Source organism: Pristiophorus japonicus, chromosome 17 (assembly GCF_044704955.1).
Source record: "Pristiophorus japonicus isolate sPriJap1 chromosome 17, sPriJap1.hap1, whole genome shotgun sequence".
Lineage (NCBI taxonomy): Eukaryota > Metazoa > Chordata > Chondrichthyes > Pristiophoridae > Pristiophorus > Pristiophorus japonicus.
In genome coordinates this window covers 63,156,238-63,177,197 of record NC_091993.1, presented here as the reverse complement: position 1 = coordinate 63,177,197, position 20,960 = coordinate 63,156,238, and the positions used below count along the sequence as shown (strand labels likewise).

At 44.2% G+C, this 20,960-nt stretch overlaps 1 protein-coding gene across 2 annotated transcripts in view; it reads right to left on the bottom strand.

Moving 5' to 3' along the window:
• Positions 1–20,960, bottom strand: part of LOC139227764 (lysine-specific demethylase 5B-like) — a 202,829-nt gene that overhangs the window by 176,189 nt on the left and 5,680 nt on the right. For both annotated transcript variants that reach the window (XM_070858770.1, XM_070858771.1), the window contains exons 4-6: positions 12,938–13,108; positions 11,090–11,143; positions 774–908 (exon numbers count right to left, since the gene is read on the bottom strand). In XM_070858770.1, coding sequence (XP_070714871.1) covers positions 774–908; positions 11,090–11,143; positions 12,938–13,108 — 360 coding nt within the window. The remainder of the gene's footprint in view (positions 1–773; positions 909–11,089; positions 11,144–12,937; positions 13,109–20,960) is intronic.

Genomic DNA, 20,960 nt, shown 5'->3' with positions numbered 1-20,960 from the left:
ATGCTTTATGCGGAGCTCCTTCATGGTAAACGAGCCAAAGGAGGACAGTGGAAACGTTAGAAGGACACCCTCAAAGCCTCGCTGGTAAAGTGCAACATCACCACTGACACCTGGGAGACCCTTGCCGCAGACCGCCTGGAGGTGGAGAAAGTCCATCTGGGAGGGCGTTGAGCTCTTCGAGTTTCAACGCAAAGAGCATAAAGAGGCCAAGCGCAAGCAGCGTGCGGCAAACCAGCCCTACTGACCCCTTCCCTCGACAAATGTCTGTCCCACCTTTAACAGGGTCTGTGGCTCTCGTATCGGACTGTTCAGCCATCAAAGAACTCACTTTGGGAGTGGAAGCAAGTCCTCCTTGATTCCAAGGGACTGCCTATGATGATGATATAAATGCAAGTTTCTTTATTGGCTTATTTATCTCCAATTTGTGTCAGGGAAATAATGGAAATTTAGGAGTTCAATTTCAAGTATCAACACATCTTTGAAAATACAGTTGGTGTTCCCTCAGTTCCTGATGTTATCTGAACCCCTTTATGTGCTGTGCTGCTGCTGCCTTATAACATATAGTACACACTAAGCTTATAGGTACTATATCAATATTTCTCATTTGAAGAGCATTTTAGTAAAACAAACAATAATGAAGGCACTTGAGGCTGCCATATCAGAAACTCTGCTTTAATCTCGTTGTCTTTTCTGTACACAGATCGAAATACCAACTAGTTACAATTTAATTTTGCAGTTATTATGCAAATTGATACTTGCAGAATTGCACCCACCTCTGATCTCATGCGTTTTGCTCGTCGTGCTGGTATGCTCATATCGGAGGATTGTACTGACTGTCTCTGAACAATATCATGTGGCTTGTACTCTTGGTCTTTCTCATCATTGATCAGACTTGGCTTCTGGACACACTGAAAATAAAGCAGATATTAGTCTTGATGCAAATTGAAAAACTATTGCAGCACTTTCCAAATTTATCAAGTCATATTTTCTATTTTCCTGTTTCTTTTTTATAAAAATTAATTCTCAAGGTGTGGGCATCACTGGCAAGGACAGCATTTACTGCCCATCCCTAGTTGCCGAGAAGGTGGCAGTGAGCCGCATTCTTAAAACACAGTTTGATACGGCGGAGTGACTTGCTAGGCCAATTCAGAGGTGGTTGGTGTGTAACTGAAGTCACATAGGTCAGGACGGTAATATCTTTATTAATATTTTATTATCTTTATTAATTATTAATATCTTTAGGTATCTTCCCTAAAAGATATTAATAAGCTAGTTGGATTTTTAACAAGAATCTAACAGCTTCATGGTCACTTCAATTGATACCAGCCTTTTCTTCTTTCCAGATTTATATTTATAAAATGATGGGGATTTTAACTGATTTTCTACAATATTAGTCTAAGCCTCTGGTCACTAGTTCTGTGACTTAACCTCTACATTACCATAGTTCAGATACTAAGGAAGAGGTCAAAGTATTTAAGTAGAAAGAGTTAAACCAGGAGGAAAACCATTACAAAAACACAAGGCAGCAAATCATGGGTTCTCTGCTAAGATCTACCCAACAAAGTGGAAAACTGCCAGGTATGTCCTGTCCACAAAAAGCAGAACAAATCCAATCCAACCAATTACCACCCCATCAGTTTACTCTCAATCATCAAAGTGATGGAAGGTGTCATCGACAATCTACAAGCGACACTTACTCACCAATAACCTCTCCAATTCCACGAGGACCACTTGGCTCCAGCTCTCAATACAGCCTTGGTCCAAACATGGACAAAAGAGCTGAATTCCACAGGAGAGGAGAGAGTGATTGCACTTGACACCAAGGCAGCATCTGATCAAGGGCCCCTGGTAAAATTGAAGTCAATGGGAATAATGGGGGGGAAAACTCTCCATTGGCTAGAGTCATAACTAGCACAAAGGAAGCTAGTGGTTGTTGTTGGAGGTCAATCATCTAAGCCCCAGGACGTCACTGCAGGAGTTCAGCTGCTTCTTCAATGACCTTTCCACCATCATAAGGTCAAAAGTGGGGATGTTCGCTGATGATTGCATAGCGTTAGGTTCTACTGGCAACTCCTCAGATAATGGAGGAGTTGCCCACATGCAGCAAGACCTGGACAACATTCAGGCTTGGGCTGATAAGTGGCAAGTAACATTCACACCACACAAGTAACCATCTCCACCAAGAAAAAGTCTAATCACCTCCCCATGACATTCAATGGCAGTACCATCGTCAAATTCCCCATCATCAATATCCTGGAGATCACCATTGGCCAGAAACATAACTGGGCCAGCATAAATACTGTGGCTACAAGAGCAGGTCAGAGGCGGGTATTCTGCAGCGAGTGTCTCACCTCTCGACTCCCCAAAGCCTTTCCATCAACTACAAGGCACAAGTCAGGAGTGTGATGCAATATTTTCCACTTTCCTGGATGAGTGCACCAACAACAGTCAAGAAGCTTGACAACATCCAGTCCAGAAGCTTGACTGGCACCTCATCCACCACCTAACACATTCACTCCCTCCACCACCGATGCACCATGGCTGCAGTGTACACCATCTACAAGATGTACTGCAGCAACTGGCCAAGGCTTCTTCCACAACACCTCCCAAATCTGCGACCTCCACCACCTAGAAGGACAAGTTCAGCAAGCGAATCGGAACACCACCACCTCCAAGTTCCCGTTCCAAGTCACACACCATCCTGACTTGATATTGTTGCTGGGTCAAAATCCTGGAACTCCCTACCCAACAGCATTGTGGGAGTACCCCATACCGTCACCATACAGAAAATAAGAGGGGCAAAGAGTATGAGAATAGATTGGCAGCTAATATAAAAGAGAGTTCAAAAGTCTTCTATAGGCATTTAAATAGTAAACGGGTAGTTGGGGCCGACTAGGGACCAAATAGGTGACCTACGCATGGAGGCAGAGGTACTCTGCATCTGTCTTCATCAAGGAAGAAGTTGCCAGTCATATTGAAAGAAGAGCTAGTGGAGATACTGGATGAGATAAAAATTGATAGAGGTGGTACTAGAACAGCTGGCTGTACTTAAAGCTGGTAAGTCACCAGGACCGGATGGGATGCATCCAAGGATGCCGAGGGAAGTTAAGGAGAAATTGCGGAGGTATTGGCCATAATCTTCCAATCCTCATTCGATACGGGGGTGATGCCAGAGGGCTGGAGAATTGCAAATGTTACACCTTTGTTCAAAAATGGGTGCAATGATAAACCCAGCAACTACAGGGTTTGTAGCATCAATTTAACCATAGTAGTGGAGAAGCTTTTAGAAATGATAATCAGGGACAAAGTTAACAGTCACTTGGCCAAGTGTAGATTAATTATTGAAAGTCAGCACGGATTTGTTAAAGGCAAATAGTGTTTAACTAACTTGATCGAGTTTCTTGATGAAGTAACAGAGATGGTTGATGAGGGCAATGCGGTTTACGTGGCATATATGGATTTCCAAAAGGCATTTGATAAAGTGCTACATAATAGATTTGCCAAAAAAGTTGATGCTCATGGAATAAAAGGACAGTGGCAGCATGGATATGAAATTGGCTAAGTGACAGGAAACAGTAGTGGTGAACGGTTGTTGTTCAGACTGGAGGAAGGTATCCAGTGGTGTTCCCCAGGGATCGGTACTAGGACCACTGCTTTTCTTGATATATATTAATGACTTGGACTTGGACTAGTGAACAGTGAGGGAGGATAATGATAGACTTCAAGAAGACGTAGGCAAGCAGTTGTAATGGGCAGACACGTGGCACATGAAATTTAACGCAGAAAAGTGCAAAGTGATACATTATGGTAGGAAGAACGAGGAGAGGCAATATAAACTGAAGGGTACAATTCTAAAGAGGTGGATGAACAAAGATACCTGGGGGTATATGTGCACAAATTGAGGGCGGCAGGGCAGGTTGAGAAAGTGGTTAAAAAAAAGCATATGGGATACTGGACTTCATAAATAGAGGCAGAGAGTATTAAAGCAAGGAAGTTATGATGAACCTTTATAAAACACTGGTTCGGCCTCAACTGGAGTATTGTGTCTAATTCTGAGCACTGCACTTTAGGAAGGATGTGAAGGCCTTAGAGAGGACACAGAAAAGAATTACAAAAATTATTCCAGGGATGAGGGACTTCAGTTACATGGATAGAATGGAGAAGCTGGGGTTGTTCTCCTTAGAACAGAGAAGGTTGAGAGGAGATTGGATAGAGGTATTCAAAATCATGAGGGATCTAGACAGAGTAGATAGAGAAAAATTGTCCCCATTGGCGGAATGGTCAAGACCCAAGGACACAAATTTAAGGCAAAAGAACAAAAGGCGCATGAGGGAAAACATTTTTACGAAGCAAGTGGTTAGGGTCTGGAAAGCATTGCCTGAAAGGGTGTTGGTAGCAGACTCAATCGCGGCTTTCAAAGGGAATTGGATAAGTACCTGAAGGGGAAAAAAAATCACTGGGCCACAGGGAGACGGATGAGTGAGTGAGACTAGCTGAAGTGCTCTTGCAGAGAGCCGGCACGGATTCAACGGACCGAATGGTTACAGCACAGAAGGAGACCATTCTATGATTCTATCACTGCAGCAGCTCACCACTGCCTTCTCAAGGGAAATTAGGGATGGGCAATAAATGCTGGCCTTGCCAGCGATGCCCACATCCTGTGAATGAATAAATAAAAAATACATTTTTGCCTATTTACATAAGAACATAAGAATTAGGAACATGAGTAGGCCATCTAGCCCCTCGAGTCTGCTCCGCCATTCAACAAGATCATGGCTGATCTGGCCATGGACTCAGCTCCACTTACCCGCCCGCTCCCCATAACCCTTAATTCCCTTATTGGTTAAAAATCTATCTATCTGTGACTTGAATACATTCAATGAGCTAGCCTCAACTGCTTCCTTGGGCAGAGAATTCCACAGATTCACAACCCTCTGGGAGAAGAAATTCCTTCTCAACTCGGTTTTAAATTGGCTCCCCCGTATTTTGAGGCTGTGCCCCCTAGTTCTAGTCTTCCCGACCAGTGGAAACAACCTCTCTGCCTCTATCTTGTCTATCCCTTTCATTATTTTAAATGTTTCTATAAGATCACCCCTCATCCTTCTGAACTCCAATGAGTAAAGACCCAGTCTACTCAATCTATCATAAGGTAACCCCCTCATCTCCGGAATCAGCCTAGTGAATCGTGTCTGTACCCCCTCCAAAGCTAGTATATCCTTCCTTAAGTAAGGTGACCAAAACTGCACGCAGTACTCTAGGTGCGGCCTCACCAATACCCTATACAGTTGCAGAAGGACCTCCCTGCTTTTGTACTCCATCCCTCTCGCAATGAAGGCCAACATTCCATTCTCCTTCCTGATTACCTGCTGCACCTGCAAACTATTCAAAAAGAGTTTCATGCACAAGGAGCCGGCGCCTCACAACTTGAGCCGCCTCGGGGAAATCCCCTCCGTGCCTTTCAGTTCCGCGCGGAGGGGTTTCCTGTACGGGCTGCTCCTGCACACTCTCAACTTTGCCATCCTCGCCGGCCGTCCGGACACGCCATGGCGTACCATCTTGCCGTTCCGAGGAGGCGGGGGTCCCCGATGGAGGGCACTCTATGCGGGAGTCCTCCCACTATTCATCGGGGACTTGGCCTGGGGGGTGGTGCACGGAGCAGTGCCGTGCAACAAATTTTTAAGCCGGTTCACGGACTCCCAGGCCGCCTGCAATTTCTGCGGTCTGGAGGAGTCCGTGTTCCATGTTTTTATTGAGTGCACAAGGTTGCAGCCCCTGTTTTATTATTTAAAGGGGCTGCTCCTGAAATTCTGGCTGCACTTCAGTTCCACTCTCCTGATCTTTGGGCACCCTGTGCGGAGGGGAGCGGGTAGGACCGAGGGCCTCCTCGTAGGACTGCTCCTGGGCACGGCCAAGGGTGCCATCAGCCGGTCCAGGCAGCGGGCGGTCGAGGGGGTCGTTCAACCTGACTGCCTGCCTCTCTTCCGCTCTTACATCCGGTCCAGGGTGTCCTTGGAGATGGAGCACGCGGTGTCCACCGGTACGCTCGCGGCCTTCCGCGAGAGGTGGGCACCGGAGGGACTGGAGTGCATCATCACGCCCGGCAACCAAATTTTAATTTGATTTTACGTTTTAAAGTTTAATTTGTTTTAATTGCCGGTGCTTTTAGTGTCCCCCTCCCCTTTTATAGGGGGTACTGGAGGGGAAAAAAAAAAAAGAGTGATTTTAGTGCCCAAAAATTTTTTTTAAAAATTTAAAAAAAAAACACAAAAAAGAAAAAAAAAAAGGTCCTTGTGAATGTCTGGTGTGTCATCCAGGTCGGGTGGCACGGATTAATGTTTTATGTTTTTCAGATAAACTCCAAAAAGAGTTTCATGCACAAGGACCCCCAGGTCCCTCTGCACCGCAGCATGTTGTAATTTCTCCCCATTCAAATAATATTCTCTTTCTGGTTTTTTTCCCCCAAGGTGGATGACCTCACTTTCCGACATTGTATTCCATCTGCCAAACCTTAGCTCATTCGCTTAACCTATCTAAATCTCTTTGCAGCCTCTCTGTGTCCTCTACGCAACCCGCTTTCCCACTAATCTTTGTCTCATCTGCAAATTTTGTTACACTACACTCTGTCCCCTCTTCCAGGTCATCTATGTATATTGTAAACAGTTGTGGTCCCAGCGATCCCTGTGGCACACCACTAACCACCGATTTCCAACCCGAAAAGGACCCATTTATCCAGATTCTCTGCTTTCTGTTAGCCAGCCAATTCTCTATCCATGCTAATACATTTCCACTGACCCCAGTGAAATTTAAGGTTCATTTAGATTATGAAAATGGGAAGTTAAATTCAGCCCACAAAGGGCCAACATACAATTTATCTCAAAATGTTTGAGGCCAGTTTGCTATTTTGTCTGATCTCAGAATTGTGTTCCTTGCAAACTATATTAATTTTAATAGCATTAATTAAAATTCCAGAAATGGCCTTGGCAGCTTAAGGCACGGCCACCAATGGAGGAGTAATTAAATTCGGGGATGTGCAAGAGACCAGAATTGGAGCAGTGCAGATAGATATCTGATGGTTGTAGGCAATGTTCCCTCAAATTTTTTTTTCACCCACATGGCCCCTTTAACGTGGGCCATTCAAAATTCTGTGTATTCTATTTAAATGCCAGCTCACCAGCTGGGCAGGACCTGTAGATCGCTGCACAGCCAAAATGGAACAAGGGTTGGAGGAGGTTACAGAGATAGGATGGGGCAAGGCCTTGATTTGAAAACAAGGATGAGAATATTTTTTTTTAAATCGAGGCATTGCTTAACTCGGAGCCAATGTAAGTCAACAAGCACAGGGGTGATGGGGGCAGCTGTCCTGTCTGTATGGTACTTGGTGCGAGTTGGGACACAGACAGAGTTCTGGATGACCTCAAGTTTACGGAGAGTAAAAGATGGGAGTCCGACCAGTAATGCATTGGAATGGCCTAGTCTAAAGGTAACAAAGGCATGGATGAGGGTTCAGCAGCAGATGAACTGAGGCAGGAGCAAAATTGGATGATGTTACGGGGGTGGAAATAGGCAGTCTTGGTGCTGGGGAGGATGTGTGGTTGCAACCTCATTTCGGGATCAAATATGACACCAAGATTGTGCACAGTCTGCTTCAGTCTCAGACAATTGCCAGGGAGATGGATGGAGTCCATGGAGGGGGAATGAAGTTTGTAACTGCTTCGGTCTAAGCAATATGTGGTTGGGGAAAATTTCTGTTCATCCTATCTTGGCTGTCAGACAAGCAGTCAGACAATTTAGAGACCGTGAAGATGTCGAGAGAGGTGGTGGTGAGGTACAGCTGGTTTCATAGAAACAAAGAAATTTACAGTGCAGAAAGCAGCCATTTCTGCCCATTGTGTCCGTGCCGGCCGACAAAGAGCCACACGGCCCTTGGTCAGCAGCCCTAAAGGTTAAACCTATGAACAATGAACAATGGCGGAAAGGCAAAGAGCATCCAGCCCAACCATTCCACACCCCTTCTAGTGAAACATTCTACACTCCACCCCAACCGGAGCCACGTGATCTCCTTGGAGAGGTAAAAACCCAGGCCAATTTAGGGAGAAAAAAAATCTGGGAAAATTCCTCTCCGACCCATCCAGGCGATCGAAATTATACCAGGAGATGACCCTGGCCGTATTCTATTTCTTCATTCCTTGTTTTTATAGTGCAAGTTACTGGGGGCAGCTGTCCTGTCTGTATGTTCACTGAACTATCAGCCAAGGTGCACTAAAGTTCTGGAGTGGAACTTGAAGCCAGAACATTCTACCTTAGGGGCGAAGGACACCACTTAGCCAATCTGACTCTGACTAGTAAGCAAGATCTTTAGCAGCCACTCCCAAATCATTATATTTAAGCAAGCCCAGGAGAGAAAACGAGCGCGAGAGAGAGAAAACGAGCGCGAGAGAGAGAGAGAGAGAAAACGAGCGCGAGAGAGAGAGAGAGAGAGAGAGAAAACGAGCGCGAGAGAGAGAGAGAGAGAGAGAGAAAACGAGCGCGAGAGAGAGAGAGAGAGAGAAAACGAGCGCGAGAGAGAGAGAGAGAGAGAAAACGAGCGCGAGAGAGAGAGAGAGAGAGAAAACGAGCGCGAGAGAGAGAGAGAGAGAAAACGAGCGCGAGAGAGAGAGAGAGAGAAAACGAGCGCGAGAGAGAGAGAGAGAGAGAAAACGAGCGCGAGAGAGAGAGAGAGAGAGAAAACGAGCGCGAGAGAGAGAGAGAAAACGAGCGCGAGAGAGAGAGAGAAAACGAGCGCGAGAGAGAGAGAGAAAACGAGCGCGAGAGAGAGAGAGAAAACGAGCGCGAGAGAGAGAGAGAAAACGAGCGCGAGAGAGAGAGAGAAAACGAGCGCGAGAGAGAGAGAGAAAACGAGCGCGAGAGAGAGAGAGAAAACGAGCGCGAGAGAGAGAGAGAAAACGAGCGCGAGAGAGAGAGAGAAAACGAGCGCGAGAGAGAGAGAGAAAACGAGCGCGAGAGAGAGAGAGAAAACGAGCGCGAGAGAGAGAGAGAAAACGAGCGCGAGAGAGAGAGAGAAAACGAGCGCGAGAGAGAGAGAGAAAACGAGCGCGAGAGAGAGAGAGAAAACGAGCGCGAGAGAGAGAGAGAAAACGAGCGCGAGAGAGAGAGAGAAAACGAGCGCGAGAGAGAGAGAGAAAACGAGCGCGAGAGAGAGAAAACGAGCGCGAGAGAGAGAAAACGAGCGCGAGAGAGAGAAAACGAGCGCGAGAGAGAGAAAACGAGCGCGAGAAAGAGAAAACGTGAGAGAAAGAGAGAGAGTGAGAGTGAGAGAAAGAGAGTAGTTGGGAGACAACGTGATAGAGGTCCCAAAGCCCTTTGAGATTTGTTTCAGTGATGCTGGTTGAGGGTGGGTTGTTGTTCTCCCACCCCTGGGCGTGCGCGCACACAAACACGGAATATGTTAACATTAGGAAATGTTGGCCCGAAAAATGCAGCACACACTCTTAGAGATGCCGGTTCTGGGCGTGCGCATGCGCTGAGAACCGGCTTTTGCAATCTGTCAAAACGTCTTGACAGGTCGCACGCATCCTCAGGAGAAGGACATTTGAGGGCAGAGATTGACCAACTCTTGCCCAGCGAATGTCCTTCAAACTCTTGCGCCTGGTGAAAGCAGGCGTATAGCCTACTTTACCAGCGCAAGAGTTTTATAACATAGAAAAATTAAATGTTATTACTTATTGTTATATTAAAAACCCTGTCTATGAAGGCAAGTTTATTTTTAACATTATTAAAATATTTTTTAATTTCAAGAAAAATAAAATTCTCAAACATTTAATTTAATGCAATTTCTATTATTTGATTTTAGAGGTATTCTCATTGATAGTAACGAGAGTTCGAAGCTCCCATTATTATGAATGAGAATACTACATTGAGATATGGTCCAGGCCCACGTGATCCCAAGATAAGCATATGCTCCTGGAAGACATGAAGCAATTTGCTGGACTGTGTAACTAGGCCTTGGATCGCAATTCTACACTCCTCTGGGATCACCGGGTAGTTTCGTTTAAAAAAAATTTGGTCAGAAGCGTCCGCCCGCAGGAAGCCTCCGACCCCAATTTTCTGGCCATTAGGATTGACATTTATTCCTAACAAAACTGAAACAGTTTGCACACTCATTTCAATATTCTGCACTGTCCAATTGCTCTATTATGAAAGACCCACTTTCCAGTCCAGTCCCCTCATTACAAAGTAACGCACATCATTTATAATCTTGAAAAGGAAATAGCCATGAGTAGCTTTTTACATCAAAGGTCTTCTTGCCTCTTTGTTTTGGGATTACATTTAACTGGCTCCAAAATGCACATTCTCTGACAAACAAGCAAAAGTTAACGTGGAAAAGTTTTTCAACACAAGGTAAAATTTGATCGGCTCAACAGACCACTGGGCACTTTACTCTCGGATAACTCCCAATATGCTAGTTACACTCAAGAACCCTCTTGGGGTAATTAATGATGCATAACACACAAGATTTTTAAACATTAGGAATTAGATTTTGATTTTCGTTCGAAGATCAGTTGTACATAGCACAGTGAGAAAACTGACAATGGAACAGCTACTTCTTGCCCAAATGAATTGAGATGAGCATCTGGAGGATCCCATTTTCGTCAGAACACTGATCTAAGCAAATGTCAATATAATAGTTTCAACCATTCATTGAACAGAATTTTTCTTCATATACAGCATCACAAAAGAGGGAGGCTATGTTGCCCTCTCAACTGGGTGCAAAAAGAGAAGCGATATCAGATAGCATACAAGAGACAGCAAGAGCACAGCACGCGTCAGATTCACAACAGCATTCCAAAGCAAAAATTACTGTCACTGAATTGGGGGTAAAGAGGGAATATAGTAGTTATTTATTGCAAACTTCCACAATTTTAACTTAAAATGTAAAATTGGTGAAATCAAAAGGAATAATTGTGTTTTTTTCTGGCCTGACATTCTCTTAATTCTTCACTCTGCTGAAATATATAAATGGAAGGACTGATGCCTCCATTGAGTGTCATTTACTTACTGAGGACACATTAAAATATGGAAGAAAACATACCTTATCCAGAGCAGGAACAGCCACTAAACACATATGTTTGGAACTATCAGGTGCCTAATACAAAGATGGAAAAAAAAATCAAGCCTCAGAAGAGTCACCACTTGCCAATCAGCACTTTTTTTTTTTCAGATTCTCCCCTTGCAAACTGGTAAAAACACATTGCATTAGGAATATAAAACAGCACTTAACTCAGTGATGATTTCTATTGGTTATTAGATCTACTATTCTCTGCAGTTGATAGAGATCCCAATGTATTACTACAATTTGATTTTCTTCAACTTATATATGAGCTATTATAATAGCGCCATTTACACATTTTGCAGAAGTTTTAACTATTAAAGCAAATTGGAATTTTTTAAAATAAAACTAGCTTTTAGCATTATTTTTTTCTCCACTTCATATGCTTTTCGTGTTGTTAACTACTTCCAAGGCATTCTAATCAGCTACTAGGAGCCATGATTTAAGTGAATCTGGATGCGTAGTAACAAGTCTCTCCCCTATCTACCCTCTTCCTTTCTCCACCCCCGACCCCAAGAATGATTCATGGAAGGCTCTACTCTTAGAAGAGTAACATAGGAGCATAGGCGAAACGGCCCCTCAAGCCGGTTCCGCCATTCTATTAGATCATGGCTAATCTGTACCTATTTACCTTCCTTTAATCCATATCCCTGGATATCCTTATCCAGTGATCTTAGTCTTAAAAATTTCAATTAACCTACCATACACAGCATTTTGGAAGAGAAAGTTCCAGGTTTTCACGACCCTTTGTTTGAAAAAAGTGCTTCCTGGTTTCACTCCTAAGTGGTCCATCTAATTTTAAGATTATGCATGTGTGTGTGTTCTGGATCTCTCTTTTCTTTCCCCCTTGCACATAAATAGCTTCTACGTAATTACCCTATCTAATTCCTTTATAATTTTAAACACCTTAATTATATCACCCTCAACCAGCTAAGCTCAACAGAATACAAAACAAGTTTATGCAACTGGTCCTCATAATTTAAGTCTTTTAAACGCTGGTATTATTCTGGTGAATCTGCAATGTGCCTCTTCCAAGGAGAATATCTTTCCTGGGGTACGATGCCCAAAACTGAATGCTGTACTCCACACGGGACATGACCAAGGCTCTGTACAACTGCAGCATCATATACTCCCGTTTGTATTACAACCTCCTTGAAATAAAAGCCAACATTCCATTAGCCTTTTTGATTACTCTTTTTTTTTTTTAAAAACCCGTGCACACCTAAATAATAGATGAGGGAACTGACGCAGCTCAACCAAGTGAGTCTAAATGATTAGCAGTTTTGGGACTCCTTCTGTAAGTTCCATCACCTTAACTGCCAGGCAGTTTGGTACTAGAGGGAAGAGCAATGGGTCAAAGGAACTCTTTGACTGCCCAGTATCAAAATCAATTCCAGACTGTGCAATTAGTCCTCCTAAATGGGACATTAGCATAAATCGGTTCGAGAACCTGCACCCAAATACAGGTGCAACTTCCCGAATCTGGAACTCCAAAAACCGTAATTGTCCGAAAACCGGGCATTTTGTGCATCGTAGATGGAGTCATCCGGAATCACAGTCCGAAAACCAGACATTTTGAGGCGGCCAAGATGGCGACATCGGGCAGCGAGAGACGAGGAAACAGGTTAAAAAAAAAAACAGCACCTGGAGGCCGAGGGAATCAGCAAGCGGCAAAACCCGAAATCCAGCACGGATTCGGTCGAGGATTTCAGACTATTGATTTTCTTGCCTGAAATCCGGAAAAACCCAAAAACCAACACGGACTCGGTCCAGAGGATTCCGGATGTTGTACCTGTAACAGCAAGCACCTATTAAATATACTACGCTCACCAAAAGACTGGCTCCAGACTGAAAGAGATTATAGGGATACAGGATACGTTCATAGTGAGATCGAAGTAGTGAGCCCAATGCTTTTCCAGGTGGATATGCCATCTTGTGCGCTACTTTGGACCATCGCCGCTCCTTGCAGACCATTTCAAACCCACCTTCTTCTGCAACCAGCTGCAAAGAAAGCAGAAGCACCATATAAATTGTCATACAATAACTCTGGAGAGTATTAATGACCATCTTGATGTCTCTTGATAAAGGTTATGACAGAATTATTCTACAATGTAAATTATAGCTTTCCCACGAATTGTCACTCAAGACTTCGATCTCTCTCTTTCCTCCGCCCGCCCCCCCCCCCCATATAGCTCTCACTGTGTCGTCCACATCATTTACTTTTCCCTTCAGTGTGGCATGCGCATCACTTACTTTTCCCCCTCAATGTACAAGTCTCTCCTCTTTTATATATTTGAGTTCCTTCATTGATGTACTAATTATTTATTAACTTTTCAAGAGCCAAGGGTATACAGAAAAATAGAATACAACATATAGAAGACAGGACTAAGGGAAAAACTGTTGGAGATTCTACAACATGGTCTGTTGAGGGGAAATGTGGAGCTGTGCATCAGTCTAGGAGAGACTTTGCCTGGGCCTGGGAGGGAACTGCAGCCAAAAAGCAGCAAGTGGTTTTCATGCGGCAGCTCTTTGCTTTCTCCCCATATCTCTTATTATCCTCCTCCACTTCACACATTTATCCAATTTTCCCTTGAAAAGATGCAATGGTCTCTGCCTCACTTACTCCCTTTGACAAAGCATTCCATGCTCCAATAGCCCTCTCAAAGGAATTTCTCCTAACTTCTCTCCGTGACAATTTAAAATTAGTGACCCCTAATGAGCAGCATTCAATGGAGTGTATACACATGCTTGTTTTTCCTCCCTAAATTTAATCACCCCTCAGGTAAACCCAAAAGTTGCTGTCTGCCTATCCACTAACCCAGCCTTCCTGAAGTCTTTATCATTTTTTGTTAAACCTTTTGTGTAAATTCTGCAAATTGAGATAGAGTTCCCTATACCCAACTCTTATATGGTCCACCACTTCCACACCTTTTCCCCAATTCCAGCAACATCCATTTAACCAAATCATTTCCTGTCCCTCAACCTATTTTCTATCCATGATGCTACTTTTTCTCATACCATATACCTAATTTTTTTCTAAAATGCCTTGGAAAGATTTCATGGGACACCATCTGAAATTTCCCAAGTATAATATATGCATTCTATTAACCAAACAAAATCAGTAACTTCTACAAAGTACATGAATTGCCTTTCATGAATCCAAGTTGGCTGTCCTTGATAATCCCATTGTATTTCTAAATGCTCCCAAATTTTAATCTTGAATTATGGATTCTAAGAATTTGCCAACTTCAAATGGGACAATTCGTGGTTAAGACTTGGGTGGAGCAGGCCATTCCTGGAAATAATCATGAGACAAGAGTTGTGGGAACGCTCAATTGCCGTCTGGGGCTTGAGTGGACTTTGGAGGTGAATGTGCTCTGACCACAATCTGAGGCATGGGGTTACTCATGGAATGAGACCAGAGAGCAAAGGGAAAGAGGAAATACTCAAAGGGGAACCTGGAAATGGGAGCATGTGGGAAGTTAAGGGAGTGGGAAGTTAAGGGCTCTCACCGGATGCAGAAAAGGTGTTGAATTAAAATTGCTCCTTGCAACACTCAAGTGGTTTCTGCCAACAAATTCAGGAAGTAAAATTGTGTACTCATTCCACATCCAGTATACATGAATGGCCTTACCTCCCCTGCATTCCCACTCCACAGGGCCAAGCGGAGATGCCCCATACTCTGCCTCCTCTTCACTCGAGCCATCAAGCATGCATCAGGATGACCTCAGGCATTCACGGAATGCAGTTCAAAGACTCTGAACACAATATTCGTGTATCCTGAGACATTAACTATCCCAACCACCTCATTCCCCAACATACTTAAACTAATCACAATGGACGCCCTCACACAAATACAGGAAACAGACCCTTTCTCAGGATCGCACTTTCGATAACTTAGTGTACATGTTGGTTCAAATAACCCTTCTTTTCCCGACTCTTCTCCCCCTCCACTTGGCCGCACAACCAGTTTATACACTGACTAACCAGCCTATTTCACACTTGGATAAAAGTGAGCAGGTCGGGAGCAGCGAGGCCCATAAAAGGGGCCCAGCAGGCGGGAGCAGCTAGCTCATGCAGGGGCAAAGGTAAACAAAGAAGCAAAAAGAAATCGAAGTGTGACGTCACAGCCAGGCGGGTCAGTGATTAGCTGATGGATTGGTGAGTATTTAATCTTTTTCTTTCCTTATCAGTAGGTAACAGTTGACATTTTTGCTAAATTAAGTTAATTTAAGGGTTAAGTCATGGCAGGAGATCCCAGACTTGTGTTATGCTCCTCCTGTGCTATGTGGGAAGTCAGAGACGCTTCCAGTGTCCCCGACTACTATGTGTGCAGGAAGTGTGTCCAGCTGCAGCTCCTGACAGACTGCACTGCGGCACTGGAGCTGCGCATGGTTTCACTCTGGAGCATCCGCGATGCTGAGGACGTCGCGAATAGCACGTTTAGTGAGTTGGTCACACCGCAGGTAAAGGTGACACAGGCAGATAGGGAATGGGTGACCATCAGGCAGAGCAGTGGAAGGAAGGTAGTGCAGGGGTCTCCTGCGGTCATCTCCCTCCAAAACAGATATACCGTTTTGGTACTGTTGGGGGAGATGACTCATCAGGGGAAGACAGCAGCAGCCAAGTTCACGGCATATAAATTGGCCAGAAAAAAGCAGCAAACCTGAGGACTGGGAGAAATTTAGAATTCAGCAGAGGAGGACAAAGAGTTTAATTAGGAGGGGGAAAATACAGTATGAGAGGAAGCTTGCTGGCAACATAAAAACTGACTGCAAAAGCTTCTATAGATATGTGAAAACAAATGTAGGTCCCTTGCAGTCAGAATCAGGTGAATTTATAATGGGCAACAAAGAAATGGCAGACCAATTGAACAAATATTTCGGTTCTGTCTTCACAAAGGAAGATACAAATAACCTTGCGGAAATACTAGGGGACCGAGGGTCTAGTGAGAAGGAGGAACTGAAGGAAATCCTCATTAGTCAGGAAATTGTGTGAGGGAAATTGATGGGATTGAAGGCCGATAAATCCCCAGGGCCTGATAGTCTGCATCCCAGAGTACTTAAGGAAGTGGATCTAGAAATAGTTGATGCATTGGTGATCATTTTCCAGCAGTCTTATCGACTCCGGATCAGTTCCTATGGACTGGAGGGTAGCTAATGTAACACCACTTTTTAAAGAAAGGAGGGAAGAGAGAAAACAGGGAATCAGTAGTGGGGAAAATGCTCGAATCAATTACTAAGATGAAATAGCAGCACATTTGGAAAGCAGTGACAGGATCAGTCCAAGTCAGCATGGATTTATGAAAGAGAAATCATGCTTGACAAATATCTAGAATTTGTTTAAGGATGTAACTAGTAGAGTGGACAAGGGAGAACTTGTGGATGTGGTGTATTTGGACTTTCAAAAGGCTTTTGGCAAGGTCCCACACAAGAGATTGGTGTGCAAAATTAAAGCACATGGTATTGGGGGTAATATATTGACATGGATGGAGAACAGGTTGGCAGACATTAAGCAGAGTCGGGATAAACAGGTCCTTTTCAGAATGGCAGGCAGTGACTAGTGGGGTGCCGCAGGGCTCAGTGCTGGGACCCCAGCTATTTTACAATATACATCAATGATTTAGATGAAGGAATTGAGTGTAATATCTCCAAGTTTGCAGATGACACTAAGCTGGGTGGCGGTGTGAGCTGTGAGGAGGATGCTAAGAGGCTGCAGGGTGACTTGGACAGGTTAGGTGAGTGGGCAAATGCATGGCAGATGCAGTATAATGTGGATAAATGTAAGGTTCTCCACTTTGGTGGCAAAAACACGAAGGCAGAATACTATCTGAATGGCAGATTAGGAAAAGGGGAGGTGCAATGAGACCTGGGTGTCATGGTACATCAGTCATTGAAAGTTGGCATGCAGGTACAGCAGGCGGTGAAGGCGGCAAATGGCATGTTGGCCTTCATAGCTAGGGGATTTCAGTATAGGAGGAGAGGTCTTACTGCAGTTGCACAGGGCCTTGGTGAGGCCTCACCTGGAATAGTGTGTTCAGTTTTGGTCTCCTAACTTGAGGAAGGACGTTCTTGCTATTAAGTGAGTGCAGCGAAGGTTCACCAGACTGATTCCTGGGATGGCAGGACTGACATATGAGGAGAGACTGGATCTGTATTCACTGGAGTTTAGAAGGATGAGAGGGGATCTCAGAAACATAAAATTTTCCGACGGGACTGGGCAGGTTAGATGTAGGAAGAACGTTCCCGATGGTGAGGAAGTCCAGAACTAGGAGACGCAGTCTAAGGATAAGGGGTAAGCCATTTAGGATCGAGATGAGGAGAAACTTCTTCACTCAGAGTTGTTAACCTGTGGAATTCTCTACCGCAAAGAGTTGTTGATGCCAGTTTGTTGGATATATTAAAGAGGGAGTTAGATATGGCCCTTACGGCTAAAGGGATCAAGGGTTATGGAGAGAAAACAGCAATGGGGTACTGAGGTGAATGATCAGCCATGATCTAATTGAATGGTGGTGCAGGCTCGAAGGGCCGAATGGCCTACTCCTGCACCTATTTTCTATGTTTCTATGTTTCACCATGGGTGGCTCTGCTGCACAGTAGGGCAGGAAAAAGAGTGGGGATTTTATCGTAAGGGCAATAGATAGGCGTTTCTGCGGCCGCAATCAAGACTCCAGGATGGTATGTTGCCTCCCTGGTGCAAGGGTCAAGGATGTCTCGGAGCGTCTGCAGGACATTCTGGAGGGGGAGGGTGAACAGCCAGTTGTTGTGGTGCATAGAGGTACCAACGATATAGGTAAAAAACGGGATGAGATCCTGCAAGCTGAATTTAGGGAGCTAGGAGTTAAATTAAAAAATAGGACCTCAAAAATAGTAATCCCAGGATTGCTACCAGTGTCACTTGCAAGTCAGAGTAGAAATAGTAGGATAATTATGAATACGTGGCTTGAGGAATGGTGCAAGAGGAAGGGATTCAAATTCCTGGGACATTGGAACTGGTTCTGGGGAAGGTGGGACCAGTACAAACCGGATTGTCTGCACTTGGGCAGGACCGGAACCAATGTCCTAGGGACAGTGTTTGCTAGTGCTGTTGGGGAGGGTTTAAAATAATATGGCAGGGGGATGGGAATCTATGCAGGGAGACAGATGGAAGTAAAATGGGGGCAGAAGCAAATGGTAGAAAGGAGATAAGGAAAAGTGGAGGGCAGAAAAATCAAAGGCAAAAATCAAAAAGGGCCACATTACAACATAATTCTCAAAGGACAAAGAGTGTTAAAAAACAAGCAAGCCTGAAGCCTCTGTGCCTCAATGCGAGGAGCATTCGTAATAAGGTAGATGAATTAATTGTGCAGATAGCTGTTAACAGATATGATGTAATTGGTATTATGGAGTCATGGCTCCAGGATGACCATGGTTGGGATATTCAATATTCAGGAAGGATAGACAGAAAGGAAAAGGAGGTGGGGTAGCATTGCTGGTTAAAGAGAAGATTAACACAATAGTAAGGAAGGACATTAGCTTGGATGATGTGGAATCTGTATGGGTAGAGCTGCGGATCACCAAAGGGCAGAAAACGCTAGTGGGAGTTGTGTACAGACCAGTGGCAGCGAGGTTGGGGATGGCATCAAACAGGAAATTAGGGATGCGTGCAATAAAAGGTACGGCAGTTATCATGGGCGACTTTAATCTACATATAGATTGGGCTAACCAAACTGGTAGCAATATGATAGAGGAGGATTTCCTGGGATAGTTTTCTAGACCAATATGTCGAGGAACCAACTAGACTGGGTCTTGTGTAATTAGCAATCTTGTTGTGAGAGGCCCCTTGGGGAAGAGTGACCATAATATGGTAGAATTTTTCATTAAGATGGAGAGTGACACAGTTAGTTCAGAGCCTAGAGTCCTGAATTTAAAGAAAGGTAACTTCGATGGTATGAGACGCGAATTGACTAGGATAGACAGGCGAATGATACTTAATGGGTTGACGGTGGATAGGCAATGGCAAACATTTAAAGATCACATGGATGAACTTCAACAATTGTACATCCCTGTCTGGCATAAAAATAAAATGGAGGGGTGGCTCGACCGTGGCCAACAAGGGAAATTAGAGATAGTGTTAAATCCAAGGAAGAGGCATATAAATTGGCCAGAAAAAGCAGCAAACCTGAGGACTGGGAGAAATTTAGAATTCAGCAGAGGAGGACAAAGGGTTTAATTAGGAGGGGCAAAATAGAGTATGAGTGTAAGCTTGCAGGGAACATAAAAACTGACTGCAAAAGCTTCTATAGATATGTGAAGAGAAAACGATTAGTGAAGACAAATGTAGGTCTCTTGCAGTCAGAATTAGGTGAATTTATAATGGGGAACAAAGAAATGGCAGACCAATTGAACAAATACTTTGGTTCGGTCTTCACTAAGGAAGACACAAATAACCTTCCGGAAATACTAGGGGATCGAGGGTCCAGCGAGGAGGAGGAACTGAAGGAAATCCTGTTAGGGAAATTGATGGGATTGAAGGCCGATAAATCCCCAGGGCCTGATAGTCTGCATCCCAGAGCCCTAGAAATAGTGGATGCATTGGTGGTCATTTTCCAACATTCTTTAGACTCTGGATCAGTTCCTATGTATTGGAGGGTAGCTAATGTAACCCCACTTCTTAAAAAAAGGAGGAAGAGAAAACAGGGAATTATAGACCAGTTAGCCTGGCATCGGTGGTGGGGAAAATGTTGGAATCAATTATTAAAGATGTAATAGCAGCACATTTGGAAAGCAGTGACAGGATCGGTCCAAATCAGCATGGATTTATGAAAGGGAAATCATGCTTGACAAATTTTTTAGAAATTTTTGAGGATGTAACTAGTAGAGTGGACAAGAGAGAACTAGCGGATGTGGTGTATTTGGACTTTCAAAAGGCTTTTGACAAGGTCACACACCAGAGATTAGTGTTCAAAATTAAAGCACATGGTATTGGGGTTAATGTATTGACATGGATAGAGAACTGGTTGGCTAACAGAAAGCAAAGAGTAGGAATAAACGGGTCCTTTTCAGAATGGCAGGCAGTGACTAGTGGGGTACCACAAAGCTATTTACAATATACATTAATTATTTGGACGATGTAATTGAATGTAGAGGACACAGAGAGGCTTCAAAGAGATTTAGATTGGTTAAGCGAATGGGCCAAGGTTTGGCAGATGGAATACAATGTCGGAAAATGTGAGGTCATCCACCTTGGGGAAAAAAAAAAACAGTAAAAGGGAATATTATTTGAATGGGGAGAAATTACAACATGTTGCGGTGCAGAGGGACCTGGGGGTCCTTGTGCATGAAACTCTTTTTGGATGAATCCCAAAAAGTTATTTTGCAGCTGCAGCAGGTAATCAGGAAGGCGAATGGAATGTTGGCCTTCATTGCAAGAGAGATGGAGTACAAAAGCAGGGAGGTCCTGCTGCAACTGTACAGGGTATTGGCGAGGCCGCACCTGGAGTACTGCGTGCAGTTTTGGTCACCTTACTTAAGGAAGGATATACTAGCTATGGAGGGGGTACAGAGACGATTCACTAGGCTGATTCCGGAGATGAGGGGGTTACCTTATGATGATAGATTGAGTAGACTGGGTCTCTACTCGTTGGGAGTACAGAAGGATGAGGGGTGATCTTATAGAAATATTTAAAATAATGAAAGGGATAGACAAGATAGAGGCAGAGAGGTTGTTTCCACTGGTCAGGAAGACTAACTGGGGGCACAGCCTCAAAATATGGGGGAGCCAATTTAAAACCGAGTTGAGAAGGAATTTCTTCTCCTAGAGGGTTGTGAATCTGTGGAATTCTCTGCCCAAGGAAGCAGTGGAGGCTAGCTCA